At 39.3% G+C, this 14,888-nt stretch overlaps 1 protein-coding gene across 2 annotated transcripts in view; it reads left to right on the top strand.

Moving 5' to 3' along the window:
- Positions 1 to 14,389, top strand: part of LOC144975508 (atrial natriuretic peptide receptor 1-like) — a gene marked incomplete at its 3' end in the record, with an annotated part of 115,200 nt that extends 100,811 nt beyond the window's left edge. For both annotated transcript variants that reach the window (XM_078919672.1, XM_078919673.1), the window contains 7 exon segments: positions 1,147 to 1,258; positions 2,982 to 3,177; positions 3,588 to 3,723; positions 4,241 to 4,332; positions 9,375 to 9,513; positions 13,393 to 13,477; positions 14,282 to 14,389. In XM_078919672.1, coding sequence (XP_078775798.1) covers positions 1,147 to 1,258; positions 2,982 to 3,177; positions 3,588 to 3,723; positions 4,241 to 4,332; positions 9,375 to 9,513; positions 13,393 to 13,477; positions 14,282 to 14,389 — 868 coding nt within the window.
- Positions 14,390 to 14,888: the final 499 nt, after the last annotated feature.

Genomic DNA, 14,888 nt, shown 5'->3' with positions numbered 1-14,888 from the left:
GGATAATCTTCTGACTTGATATTGTTATCGTTCCTGATTCTATTATTGGCCGGACGGGCGGACAAGCGCATTAAATCTTGTCGCCATTATTGCCAACAATCTTCTGAGGGGTTTTTTTTTCCCCCTTCTTTTTTATCATTGCAGTTTGCAATGAAAGATAATGATAATATTTTTATAAATGACTAAGTGGTGGGTTTTAGCTAATGGTGCCCAATCACAGAATTAGGATGAATACCATCATCATTATAATAATCGTCATCGTCGTCACAATCATCATCATCGTCATCGTCATCATCATCATCATCATCATCATCATCATCATCATCATCATCATCATCATCATCGTCGTCGTCGTCGTCATCATTATCATCATCATCATCATCATCATCATCATCATCATCATCATCATCATCATGTACACTTTTCCAGATCCTTTTAATAATATACTCTATATTACACAACACTTTATTATAACAACCATTTTACACGTCATTAAGACTTTCGAATAGAGAATCTTTTGGGTTATCACCATTGATGGCAACATTGTAGAATTGTGTGTTTCAAACTATACACCCCCCCCCCCACCCCCATCCACCAGGCCCCTCCTTTGCTGTTGTGTGCCCCTCGTAAAGCGCTTTGAGCATTTTTAGTGGATATTGCGCTATATAAAAGCTCTTTTTTTGCTCATTGATTCTATTTTGAACAATGCTCGTGATAAGAATTCTATTATTTATTAGGTCGGCAAGGCGTTACTACCTTCAGCTTATTGTTCCTCTCTTGAAGACTTTCAGAGTCATTAGACCCATGAAGCTGGAGTTTATCCCGGTTTATGTAGCATGAAACGGGAAATACCAATGACTTTCTACCCTTTGGATAGGACGGTTAGTCTATCGCAAAGTACTTTCCGCCATTTTTAACAGACCCAACTACCCAATCACTGTTGAGTGGACATGGGGAATCGAGGGGGGAAAAAATCTCGATATTCATCCAGGATTGATCTGGGTGCCTTTGCTTGCGTGTAAAACGAGTACTCTACCAACTGAGCTATCGTGAAACAACCCCCTTTTAGTTCCTGTCCAGAATCAAAAGACACGTTTATTCACATTTTTAAAAACTTGTATCTTTCTTTGCCTTTCTCGTCTCCAGTGGTCGTGCTGTGTGCCTCACCTCACTCAGTCAGAGAAATTATGATCAAGGCCCACGAGCTGAATTTTGATAATGGAGAATATGTGTTCTTTAACATCGATCTATTCACAAGGTAAGTATTATTGACACAGCTGGTTCTTAAGTGTGTTGTGTTCTGTTTATGTGTAACGTGGTTGTTATAGATAGAAAGCAGTTGACTTCACTCAGGTCTTTGGTTATTGTTTATTTGCCATCCACAGACAATAAACAGACTATCAAAGTTCAAGGTTAAACATAGTTTTTTGTGTGTTGGTCCATAATTATTCCGGATTGCAATGTTATACATTTAGTTAAAACAATCATATCTAACAGCCGAATATAACGTTTAAACAAAATAATGAGGAACTTTAAACCTTTATTTTGTCTGATTAATACAATTTAGTGACAACCAATCAGAAAATGGGCTGGCTAAAAACAATGATAAATAAAATGAGTGACGTCAATTTTGTTCTGTATTTTAGAACTTCTACATATTTAATAAGAGATGCATAGATACTTAAAAGATAAACAAATATTAGTCGCGGTTAATAAATCAGAAAACTAACAACTTACTCGCACACAGATTGGATTAACTATTTACATTTCTTAAAATTATTTAGCCTGGCCTCAAAGTTCATTTTCAATAAGTTCTAATGACTTAAAGACGCTCATGAAGATTTGGTATTGGAATCAATAGTCTGATGTCACGTCGCCCAGCAACGGTGAGCATCGTGGTTCTAAACAAAGAATATCGGTACTTTTTATTCTTCATGCTGGCTATAACTTTTTCACATGTCTTATGATCAAAATGTATATAAGTCAAAACATGATCATATTTATAATGTTTTCTCCTCCGGATACACTTTTATGCTTGTCGGAGAAGTATTTCATAAGGGCGTCCGTCATTGTTCCGATAGTTTAGAACCAGTTACTAAGTTACTCGGCGTCATTACGGGGGAAGTGACGTCACAACTGTTGAAGCGTATTGAAGCCAGAATGTCCAAATTCTACGATGTTTTCGTAGTAGTTGGTAGTCTGTCTTTAACCATTTGACCACCTCGCCCCTATAGATTGTTTGGTTTGAAGCTCACAACATTGCCATCCGGAAGTATAACGGACCAACACACAAAACTATGTGTTACCTTGAACGTTTATATTCTGGTTAACACAGTTAAGTGAGCATTACTCATAAACGCCGATGACATAAAAACAATAACAAAGACCCGAGTGACGTCAACTTCGTTCTATCTATAAACGCCAGAAACCTTTGTCTTGGTCATTGAATGTTATGTTTTTTATTACTGTCAACAATAAATGCATGTATTCATGGTGGGCAGCGTGGCTCAGTGGTAAAGTCTTTGCTTCTTACCAGGAAGGTAAGGAGTTCGATCACCCACCGCTTCGCTGTGTGGCCTTGAGCAAGTCACATCGCCCTAGCTGGATTTGCGGGGCTACACTTCGGCTGACGCCTGGGTTATTCCAGTCTTCCTTTGGAATAGATCCTAGAAAAAACATTTTCCTTATGGGATGAATAAATGAATAAAGGGAATTTTATTATTCTGATTTTTCCATTGATTTTAAAAATTATTCTTCAACCCCCCCCCCCAAAAAAAAAAAAACAAAAAAAAAAAACAAAACAAAAAACAAAACAAAAAAACAAAAAAAAAAACAAACAAAAAAAAAAAAAAAAAAACAAACAAAAAAAAACAACAACAAAAAAACAAAAAAAAAACAAAACAAACAAAAAAAAAACAACAAAAAAAAACAAAAAAACAAAAAACAATTGTAACTTTTGTTTGTTTGATTTTTTTCTTCAGCGAGGATTCAAGCCTCCGACCCTGGTACAACAAGTCCGACACCCCAGAACGCAATGAAAAGGCCAAGAAGGCCTACGAGGCCCTCCTGACCGTCACCCTCCGGAAACCCACAAACCAAAAGTATAAGCAGTTTTCCAAGGAGGTGAAGAAGAGAGCGAGACTAATGGACAGTAACTTTACTTACGGGGAGGATGAGGTAGGCTTGGATTTAGTTTCGAATTTGACAATATTTTCTCAGTGTTGTCTTGTTATGTATCATATCATATCGTGTCATATCAGTTATATGGCTTTCAATTGGGAAACGTTTGCCTTAAAAGTCCTTAAAACATAAGTAACATTAGATTGGGTATTGCATTATAATAATGTTTTGTTTATTTAAATCTTTGTTGTTGTTGTTGTTGTTCTACGACCCCCTTTTAACGCTAAGATGACTGTCTCTTAAAATCACATATTATGTTCGCTTTATACTTCTTCTTCTTCTTCTTCTTCTTCTTCTTCTTCTTCTTCTTCTTCTTCTTCTTCTTCTTCTTCTTCTTCTTCTTCTTCTTTTGTGTGTGAAATAATTACATTGTAAGATCAAAGCTATTCTTCTGCGTCTCCTTTCAGGTGAACAGTTTTGTCGGTGCGTTTCACGACGCAGTCATTTTGTACGCCATTGCTTTGAACGAGTCCCTAGAGTCGAATGTCTCCATCTCCAATGGGTCTGAAATTACAAGGAGGATGTGGAATAGGACATTTAATGGTAAGTCAGTGGAAACGTGTCTTAAATTAAAGATTATCACTGCGACACAATAGCTCAAATTGCGAGATAATACATTTTTGTCTTATCAATCGCATAACCTGCAATAACTCATCATAACAAACCACAAGCAGACTTTTTCCACTAAAAAAGATAGCACTGTTTTACAACAGGGCACCTGAGGTTTTCGGCATTGTTCAATAGAAGGAAGGAAAAATGTAGGTTGTACCCTCACGAATATGAGGATTTTCCTATTGTTGGTAAGGAGAGGGTTAAACAGATTCACATTTTTATCGAGCCAGTCTTTTCTATCATGTCTGATTTCGATTTTTCCTCCGTATGTTTAAATGAGGATATTATTTCTTTTTATTAAAAAAAATATATATCAAGAATGACAAATAGAACTTGTAGTGTTTTTCTCTTTCATTATTATTTTTGTTTGTCAAATTGCAATGTTATAGTTCAGCTTAAATATGTTCATCCGGGTTTTCTGTTTTGTATTCGATTCTATTTCATCCAGGTATCACCGGAACTGTCAGTATCGATGACAATGGGGATCGAAATGCCGATTACTCTCTGCTCGACATGGACCCAAAAACAGCTGAATTTAGAGTAAGTTTTTATAGGTTTTTTTTTGTTGTTTGTTGTTTTTGTTGTTTTCAATTGATATGTTTTTTTCTTCTGTATTTGTCTTTCTTTTGTTTTCTGGTAACATTGCTACCTTTTGTATATCACTTGTTTTTGGACGTTTGTTATCATGACAGCAACGGCGTGTACTTTTTTTCAGGTCTGATAACCCGAATTGCAATGAGTTCATTAATGAAATGAAAATTATACTTTCAAACCAAGGCAACAGAAACCAAGCCTATAACTTCATTCGGTTCTCAGACCTGCACAAATGCACACGTAGGTTAACAGTAGAGACATGGTATTTACTTTGTACCTAGAAAGTTCCAAGATCGATTATCTCACAGAATTGCGTGAACTTCAGTATTTTAGGTAAACGGGTGCTCTCATCTTATAATAAACCAAACGAAAACATTGCGCTGCGGTGAAATTGTAACCAATTCCTTGGTTTGAAAGTTTTTGGGAAAGCAATAACATATCTACAATCTCTCAATATTGACCGTTAGATTCCAACCAGCCATTTTACCAAGTTGAGAGAACGGTTGGTTTTCTATTCGTCCTTGTGTACGATTAGCCACCGAATGTACTTAAGACTTACAACGTGACTGGGAAATGATTAGTGATTAAATGGGAGTTTTGTTGTCGTTATCTTGACCGTTAATCTTCCGTGTGGATGTTGATTGCCCTCCATCTTGTGTTTGGTTTGTTATAAGCCGAGGCGGATCTTTTGTTATGTGTGATGTCTACATATTGTCTGGGCGTGGATTTGGTTGTGGTCGTTGGCTGGTCATTAGATGATGATTGATAATTGTGGTGGTGGTGGTGGTGGTGGTGGTGGTGGTGGTGGTGGTGGTGATGGTGGTGGTGGTGGTGATGGTTGTGGTGGTGGTGGTGGTGGTGGTGGTGGTGGCGGCGGTGGTGGTGGTGGTGGTGGTGGAGGTGGTGGTGGTGGTGGTGGTGGTGGTGATGGTGGTGATGGTGATGGTGGTGGTGGTGGTGGTGGTGGTGGTGGTGGTGGTGGTGGTGGTGGTGGTGGTGGTGGTGGTGGTGGTGGTGGTTGTGGTGGTGGTGGTGGTGGTGGTGGTGGTGGTTGGCTGGTCATTAGATGATGATTGATAATGGTGGTGGTGGTGGTGGTGGTGGTGGTGGTGGTGGTGGTGGTGGTGGTGGTGGTGGTTGTGGTGGTGGTCGTTGGTCATTAGATGATGATTGATGATTGTGGTGGTGGAGGTGGTGATGGTGGTGGTGGTGGTGGTGGTTGTTGTGGTGGTGGTGGTGGTGTTGGTGGTGGTGGTGGTGGTGGTGGTGGTTGGCTGGTCATTAGATGAATTGTATGGTGGTGTGGTGGTGGTGGTGGTGGTGTTGGTGGTGGTGGTGGTGGTGGTGGGTGGTGGTGGTGGTGGTGTTGGTGGTGGGTGTGGTGGTGGTGGGGTGGTGGTGGTGGTGGGTGGTGGTGGTGGTGGTTGGCTGGTCATTAGATGAAGATTGATAATGGTGGTGGTAGTGGTGGTGGTGGTGGTGGCGGTGGTGGTGGTGGTGGTGGTGGTGGTGGTGGTTGGTCATTAGATGATGATTGATGATTGTGGTGGTGGTGGTGGTTGTTGTGGTGGTGTGGTGGTGGTGCTGATAGTGGTTGTGGTGGTGGTGCTGATAGCGGTTGTGGTAGTGGTGCTGATAGTGGTTGTGGTGGTGGTGGTGATTATAATGGTGGCTGTTGGAGTGATGATGATTGTTGTGATGGTGGTAGTGGTGGTGGTAGTGGTGGTTGTAGTGGTTGTGATGGTGATTATAACGGTGGTGGTCGGAGTGATCAAGACGTTAAAATTGCGATTTCATGGTCTTGTGATATGCTAGTCACTGGCCATCAGATCAAGGGATCTTGAATTTAAGTCACGCTCTTATCGCCGTAAGTTTAGTCCTTGGAACAATCTCTTCACTGAGATATTTCACCGCACTTAGGTGTAAAACAAGTACATATAGGGTAACATTGCTATCTCTGTCGAAAATATTTGTAATAGCGCCGTACAGAAACCATGTCTCGTCGTATGTGTCAAGTGTTGTTGTTGACAAGGACCTATCGTAAAGCGCTTTGAGCACGTTTAATGGATATTACGCCATATAAATGCTCTGGTTTTAATCCAAGTGTTTCAACCTTTGTTAATTACTATGACAACAATGAGGATTATAAATATAATGTTAGAACATTTTTCTCCCATCCCATACCAATTAAGCGAAACACTCGCTAATTATTGGTCAATTTCAAAATCACGACTGACAGACTCACAACTTATCTCATCAATGTGATTGACCAGTTGCTTTGTCCACCCTGGTCATCGCTATTGTTGACCACTCATGGGCATAGGTAGATTTTAGTGATTCCTCGTCTTGTGTACGTCAATCAAGCATTCAAAATAGCATCTTTGATCTCCCAGTCAAGGCCGAATCGTGATTACTGCTGGAGACAAAACACATTCTGAATCAGACAATTACTCACTCTATGCCATTGACCAAATAATCTCTTGTTAAAAGCAAAACAATAAGCATTTATATAGCGCAGAGAGAAAGAAAGAGAGAGAGAGAGAGAGTGAGAGAGAGAGAGAGAGAGAGAGAGAGAGAGAGAGTGAGAGAGATAAGCACAATAACGATTCAAACGTTCATTAAGAAATAAGTTAGATACCGCCATCGGGAAAAGTCGAATGACAGATAAGACATTATATACATTAAGTCTTTTCATTTAATACTCTTTCTACTGTAGGTATAAAAGAATTAAAATAGTAAAAGAAGATAAAAAGATAGTAATTATTTTCTTTTATCTATGAAAGAAATAAGTGACAAATCACCGCAAAACGGTATTGCGTTTGGCTGAGATAGGGTTCTCCAAAATAGCTTTAACAAGAAAAGAAGTGAGTAGAAAAGTGCCAGAAGACAAGAGAGAATAAATAATTAAACGTGCTCAACAAACTTTACAAGGGACCTTAGACAACAACAAAAAAAACTTAACTATGTGGTCTAGTGGTATGACGCTAGATTTCGGATCGGAAGGTCCTGGGTTCGAGCCTCGCACTCGGCGCATAGTTGAGTTCTTGGAAAAGGCTCTTTACTCACATCATCTCACCGTATTCAGGTTAAAATGAGTACCTGGCCGTTAACAGCGTTGTCTTTGTCCGAAAAATTGTAATATCGGCTAACAGGCGTCATGTCCTGTCCTACATGTTAAATGTTGCTGTTGACCAGGGACCCCTTTTAAGGCGCTTCGAGCACATTTAGTGGATATTGCGCTATATAGAGCTCAATTTTTAAAAAAATTATTATAAAAATAAATAGATAAAATTCCCGTTATTCATCCCATAGGAGAAATTTGTCTCCTGGAGAAATACGCCATCTTTATGAAACCTATTCGTTAATCGTACTCCGGAGTAGTGGTAACATACACACTCCCCAGAATTTAGGAACCAAAAAGAGTAGAGGATGTGACGTCACGACTTTTCTTCCCTATTCTTTGACGTTACCCGCAGTATTTTCTTCTGTCTTCCTCTTCTCTGTCGACCTTCCATTCTGCCTTGCATAACTGTCAATGTGCAGCTTTGTGGTATTGTGGCATGCCTCTCGCTTTCCGATCGGAAGGTCCTGGGTTCGAGCCTTGGTCGGAGCGTTGTTGGAAAAAAGGCTCTTTACTCACATTCTCACAGGTGTAAAATGAGTACATGGCAGTTAGCAGCGTTGTCTCTGTCGGAAAAAAAAAAACAACATTGTAATATCGCCAAACAGGCGTCATGACTCGTTCTATAGGATACATGTTGCTGTTGGTCAGGGACACTTTGTAAAGCGCTTTGAGCACGTTTAGTGGATATTGCGCTATAAAAAAAGCTCAAGTTTGTTTTTAATTTTTTTTTTAGCCTATCGTGACTGACCGTAGCCATCCATCGTTAAGTTGCAGCCTGACACTGAAACCCAAAAAGACCGTAGCCATCCATCGTTAAGTTACAGCCTGACACTGAAACCCAAAAAGACCGTAGCCATCCATCGTTAAGTTACAGCCTGACACTGAAACCCAAAAAGACCGTAGCCATCCATCGTTAAGTTACAGCCTGACACTGAAACCCAAAAAGACCGTAGCCATCCATCGTTAAGTTGCAGCCTGACACTGAAACCCAAAAAGACCGTAGCCATCCATCGTTAAGTTGCAGCCTGACACTGAAACCCAAAAAGACCGTAGCCATCCATCGTTAAGTTACAGCCTGACACTGAAACCCAAAAAGACCGTAGCCATCCATCGTTAAGTTGCAGCCTGACACTGAAACCCAAAAAGACTTGGCATTTTGACGTCATTATTTGGTTTTTGCAATGCCTAGTGAGTTGTCGTTAGTATTGCTCATGGAAACAAGTGGTCCCATCGGTTGAACTACAACTCACGAGTTGTTTTCTTTTGTGTCAAAAGACTGGCATTTTGACGTCATTCTTTGGTCAGTGTCAGGCTATAAGATAACGATGGCTACGGTCTGACTAAGTGCCCCAACCTTGAAAGTTTCCTTCTTCCAAACTATTGCAAGGAGAGATTCCGAATCACTAGCCATTAACTCTCTCCTTACCGGCAATTTTCCGGATTGTCCCCCCAAAAAAAACTAAACACCCAACCTATACAAAAATAGATTTCTTTTTTCCACTCAAACACAAAATCTGTTAGTTCTCGTTAAACATATGTTTTCCCTGCTAAACGAGCTCTTCAACACAGTGTTAATATACTTTAACTATAGCAAACATTTTTGTTAAAATATTATTATGATGTACAAAAGAAATCCAAATGAGGAAAAGTGTTGGCTGTATCATGACGTATGTGACGATTTTCATATGGGTGGTAAGGAGACGGTTAAATTTGACCACACCATTAATCTCTAATAAAACACATTGTTATCTGAGGCCGTAAACAGGTGTTATCATTCAATTATTTTTCTAACATTTTACCCACATTATTAAAATTTTCTTCCTACCCCCCCCCCACCCCGCCTTTATTTCCCTTCTGCTTCAAGGTGGTAGCTGATTACTACGGAAACAAGAAGCAATATGAACCCGTGCCGGGCGAGCCCATTTATTGGGCTGGGGGGAGAAAGGACCCACCCCCTGACACCCCTAAGTGTGGATTCGACGGGTCCAAGTGTCCGCCGGATGGTGAGTAAAGCATTATTTAAAAAAAAAAGTTTGTTTGTTTTGTGTGTTTTTTTTATTGGTTGGTTATTTATATTCGTCAGCAGAACAATATACTAAGGAAAATTTTCATTTGTTGAGCACATCAACATTGTTACTCATCGTCCCCAAACGGTATGGAGTAGGAGGTGAATCTGATACACAATATGTAGTTTTAATTTAAAAAAATTAAAACGACCAGAAAAGGAAAAGTTTTATTTGCGTCATTTAGATAAAAGATGTGTTCACTCTCCTCAATAAAACATAAAACTTGACTAACGTCCCAATTTGACATTATTTTCAATTTTAGTGTTTCTGATTTCGTACCGTATTGACCCTAAAAGTCACAAATCGTTGACGTTTGAAGGAAAATAACAAACTTTACGGTTGAATAAAAAAAATAAGTATTTTGTTGTTGTATCGTGGAAGTGAAATCTAATTGGCTAGACGGGATGTGACGATGTACTTCCGGTTCGAGATTAATGAATTCGTAACCCATAAGTACTATAAGAGTACTTATGCTATGGCAACTACGAGTATGATTTGATTTCTGGTTATTTCCTGTTTGACTTCTAACCATGTCTGGTAATGAAATTCATGGAGGTGTCTATAAAATAATCATTATTTATTCTGGTTGTCTCCCTTGAAAACACTCAAAGAAATGTCTATCATAAAATCATTTTATTTTATTATATTATATGCGAGGCTCTCCAAAGAAATGTTTCCTCGTATGGAAATTAAGTTACTGGTAGGATGTGACAGAATGATACATTTTCTACGGGTTTTTTTTAGGTTTATTTCATGAAAAAAAAAATCATAGAAATTGACAGTTTTTGCCCTTATAAATAGAAAATCTGTAATTTAAATAAAAATGGTTTCAAAATTTACTAAAAATCATTTCAGAAGTTAAAGTGACCTCGGAAATGTGTATGCATTTAAAACGTTTAAAGGACACATTTTGTGAACGTCTGCCGATAAAATAGCATTGGTGAATCCCAATGTTTATCGGGAATTCCCATAGATACATTGTATGAGTCATATATCAAAATTGCTTCCACCTACGTTTGTACCACCTCCTTCGAACCCCTGATATACTCGCGATGAGATAATATAAACATACACACAGTAAAAATTGTAGGTATGTTTTTGTTTTTTTTACAACTTTAAAATGTTGCAATAAAACTTCTGGGCCGTGTAGATATTAACATTCTTACTAAGCCATAAAATATCTTCACTATGTTCATCTTTACAGCGGCTATATGTTCTTGGGGTATGATACTCGCTTTCGGATCGCAAGGTCCTGGGTTTGAGCCTCGCTCGGCGCATATTTGTGTCCCCGGAAATGTCTCTTTACTCAAATTATCTCACCGTACTCAAGTGTAAAATGAGTACCTGGCCGTTAACAGTGTTGTATCTGTTGGAATTTTAAAATGTAATATTGCCTAACATGCGTCATATCTCGTTCTACATGTTATGTGTTGCTGTTCGTCAGGAGACCCTTTGTAAAGCGTTTTGAGCACGTTTAGAGGATATTGCCCTTTACAAAAGCTCAAGTGTAACGCTCGTTTACGTAAACTTTCCCACTCCATGATATATATACGTGCTGTTTTAACTTTTTCACAACCTTCTTGCCACTTCACTGACTGAAGCACCTGCTTCAAGGCGTCCGACCACACAATCACGTGATTCTAAATTAGATCTCAGCGTTGTCAATGAATTTAGCAATAAACGATTTAAATTGTTTTTCTGAGTGTGTTGTCGTGTTCGATTGTCTTTTTCGACATCTTTCAACTCAGAAAAACAATTTAAATCGTTTATTGCTAAATTCATTGACAACGCTGAGATCTAATTTAGAATCACGTGATTGTGTGGTCGGACGCCTTGAAGCAGGTGCTTCAGTTCGTGAAGTGGCAAGACTGTTCAATGTTACAGATGGACAGTTTAATAATTGATTAATTTCTGTCTGTCGGAATGACTTGGTGACGTTTTATCAATAACTGAATTATTCATTTGGTAAAAGTTGATTGTATCCCTACTTCCGACTTAGGCAGGCGTCTGCTTTAAGGTGTCCACCCACACAACCATGTGCTTCTAAACTAGGTCTTTGCATTGTCAGTCTATGTTGGAACAAATGACAAAAGAGGTCTTTTGTTTTGAATCAAGACTGATGTCAAATGTAAGATTTTTGCCCAAGGTGATTCTGTTAAAAAAATGGGGCGAAAAAGAGATTAAAACAGCAGGTGCCTATAACGGAGAAGGAAAATTGGGAAAAAGACAAAAATCTTGAAGAGAATGAGCCAAACGGGTTTATGCTACGTGTCCAAATCATCATCATCATAGCTTGTCGCTCCAACACCGAACCCACTCCACACCATCTGTGGAGCATACTCATAGGTCATGGTCAGTGCAGTTGGGCCAATCCTGGCATTCCCCAAGGATGTGCTCCATCGTCTGCTCTGGGCATCCACGTGTACACAAGCTGGTCTCAGCCAGCTCCCACTTTTTCATGCTTCCAGCAGCTGTTCTCCCAAGTTTTGCCCGTGCTCTGTTGAGTTTTACGCATTCTTTCCTGGGGAGCTCAGTTTCATAGGACAGTTCTTCTCTCGGATTTTCAACGGCTTCATTTGCATGATTGTCTCAATTCCTCCATGTGGAAAAACTGTAGACAGTTGCATGGTCAGGTTGATGCTTTCTTCGTCATGAAACTCTTTCTCGACTTCAGTCTACTTGAAATAAAGAGACGATGACAATTATATGTGTATAATTCTTTGTGATCGTTCCTAAATATTAAAATCCCCCATTCAAGAACGAACAATCATCTTTTACTCTTTCTTCCCCTCCACCATCCGACTTTAGAACTCCCTTCCAACCACTTCTATACAAGCCCTTTCGACTGAAGACTTCAAAAAATCGCTCCCTGCTTCCCTCTAAAACCCCTGTTACTGAAAACAGGGCCATACAATCTTCAGCTTAAAACTTTGGCCTTAATGAAAGAAGAAGAAGAAGAAGAAGAAGAAGAAGAAGAAGAAGAAGAAGAAGAAGAAGAAGAAGAAGAAGAAGAAGAAGAAGAAGAAGAAGAAGAAGAAGAAGAAGAAATATTATCAAGATGGAGACAAGTTTGAAGAAGACGCAAAAAACCCCCAAAACAAACAACTTTTTTTATCTTAAAAAAATGAGCTTTTAAATAGCGCAATTTCCACTAAACGTGCTCAAAGCACATAACAAGGGGACTCAAGCCAACAGTGACAATTGCCTTGTAGGACGAGATATGACAACTGTTGTCTGTATTACATTATTTCTGAAGAAAGTGAAAGTCCATCATTTTTCTTCAATAAACTTACAATTGAAGGAACAGGCACATGTGTATAATAAACATTTTAAGGATGTGTATGAAACAGTACCAGTCTAAGTAAAGAGAAAAACACAAGAACAAGAAAATCTTGTCAAAATTCCAGCCTGTCTCCCTGGTCGCGGCTGGATGACATTTTGGGATGATTTTTGTCTTGTATCATTTTTCACTCTGATTTGTCTGACGCTGTTTTATACACACTAACGTGTACTATATGCAGGTCTGATAACCCAGAGAAACCACTTATGGGCCTAGTTTAACATTGTTGTAATGGAGATTTTATTGAAATTTCCATTACAATAATGAGCCCATAAGGAATTGGGTTATCAGACCTGCTAATACGTGCTCGTCGAAATACACCCATGAGATTATTTTTATGGGATGAATTTAGAAATAAAATTTTACATGTCGAAACGACATCATTATCATCATCCTCATCATCATCATCATCATCATCATCATCATCATCATCATCATCATCATCATTATCACACAATACCATTATTATCTTTCAGAACCCTTCCCCATCTACGTCATCGTCATTATCGTTCTCGGCAGCATCATCATCCTCGTTGTCTTCATCGCCTTATTTGCATACAGGTGAGGTTTAGAATAAAAAAAGTAGTACTTCAGAGCAACTCGGTCCATAGAGCCGGAGTTTATCCCGGTTTCTATAGCATGAAACGAACAATTACTTGCTACCCTTTTGATACGACGCTAGTCTATCGCAAAGAACTTTCCACCAGATCTAACAAACCCAGCTATCCAATCAAATTCTAGTTGAACAGAAAAGAATCTCGACTGTGCCCCGGATTGATCTTGGTCCCATTGCGTGTGAGTGAAGTGCTGTACGTTATTTATACACAACGGTCAATTAATATTGAGCGTGACCAATGTCCGGATGGGTGACAGTGGTCGTGGAATATCTGGTCCGGAAGCTGTGTTTTTCGGTAAAGCTTTCCATACATTATTCTGACTCAAGTGTGAATGAATACCTGGCTATTAACAGTGACGGATATTGTGAGAATGTTAGAACAAAAAAGGGAGGCCTCCAGGAGACCAGTACTGTATGAATGGAAATAAGTCTTATAGAAGGACTGTCTTTCTTGCGGTTTTTAGACAACCATTTTGATGAATAGTTCTCACTCAGTTTTATTAATAAGACTATAAGTGTTCAAGATTACGCATCGTTTTTCGTGTTGGTACGATATATCGGGCTGACGTATGTTGTGAGCATTTTACCTAAAACCTTAGTATCGTATAGCCTGCAGAGGGATTAAATGTAACACTGTGAAGCGCATTGAGCATGGACACTATATCACTCTATATCACTATATCACTGTACGCTCTGCTATATAAATGTTCATATTTATTTCCTTTAATCTATTTTTTTAAAAATTTCAGACGATTCCAGCTGGAGGCGGAACTCGCGGCCATGAACTGGCGTGTCCGGTGGGAGGACATCTTGTTTGGGTCACCCGAGAAGGGCAAACGGCTGGAGCGTCAAGGAAGCAGAATGAGTCTAAACAGGGTAAGTTGTCTTCTGAATAGGTCACGTTATTTCATTGGATTTCAGCCTTTCGCCGGCGTGACCTTGAGCTTTAAAAAAAAATATAGATATATATAGCGCTTCTTCTTTCAGCTTATCCGCATTTTGAAGGGTCGCCATAATGAATGACTCATCTTCATGCATGTCTGTTCAGCGCATCGTCTTCCTCCAGGCCCAGTTCTTTCATATCATCTTTTTTATATTAAGCGCAATATCCACTAAACGTGCTCCAAGCGCTTAGAAGAAGGGATCCCTAGCAAAAGCAACTTAATTTAACGTATAGGACAAGACATGACATGACGCCTGTTAGGCGACATTACAGTTTTCATCCCGACACAGACAACGCTTTCAACGCACAGGTACTCCTTTTACACCTGATTACGATGAGAGAAAGTGTAGGTAAAGAGCCTTTTCCAATGACTCGACAATCAATGTCCCGCTCGGGACATTTTCTAACCCATT

The sequence above is a fragment of the Berghia stephanieae genome, chromosome 6 (assembly GCF_034508935.2).
Source record: "Berghia stephanieae isolate SIO BIC M18660-M18661 chromosome 6, UCSD_Bste_1.3, whole genome shotgun sequence".
Lineage (NCBI taxonomy): Eukaryota > Metazoa > Mollusca > Gastropoda > Nudibranchia > Aeolidiidae > Berghia > Berghia stephanieae.
Note: the sequence above shows the minus strand (reverse complement) of the source record. Positions and strands in the feature narration are given on the sequence as shown.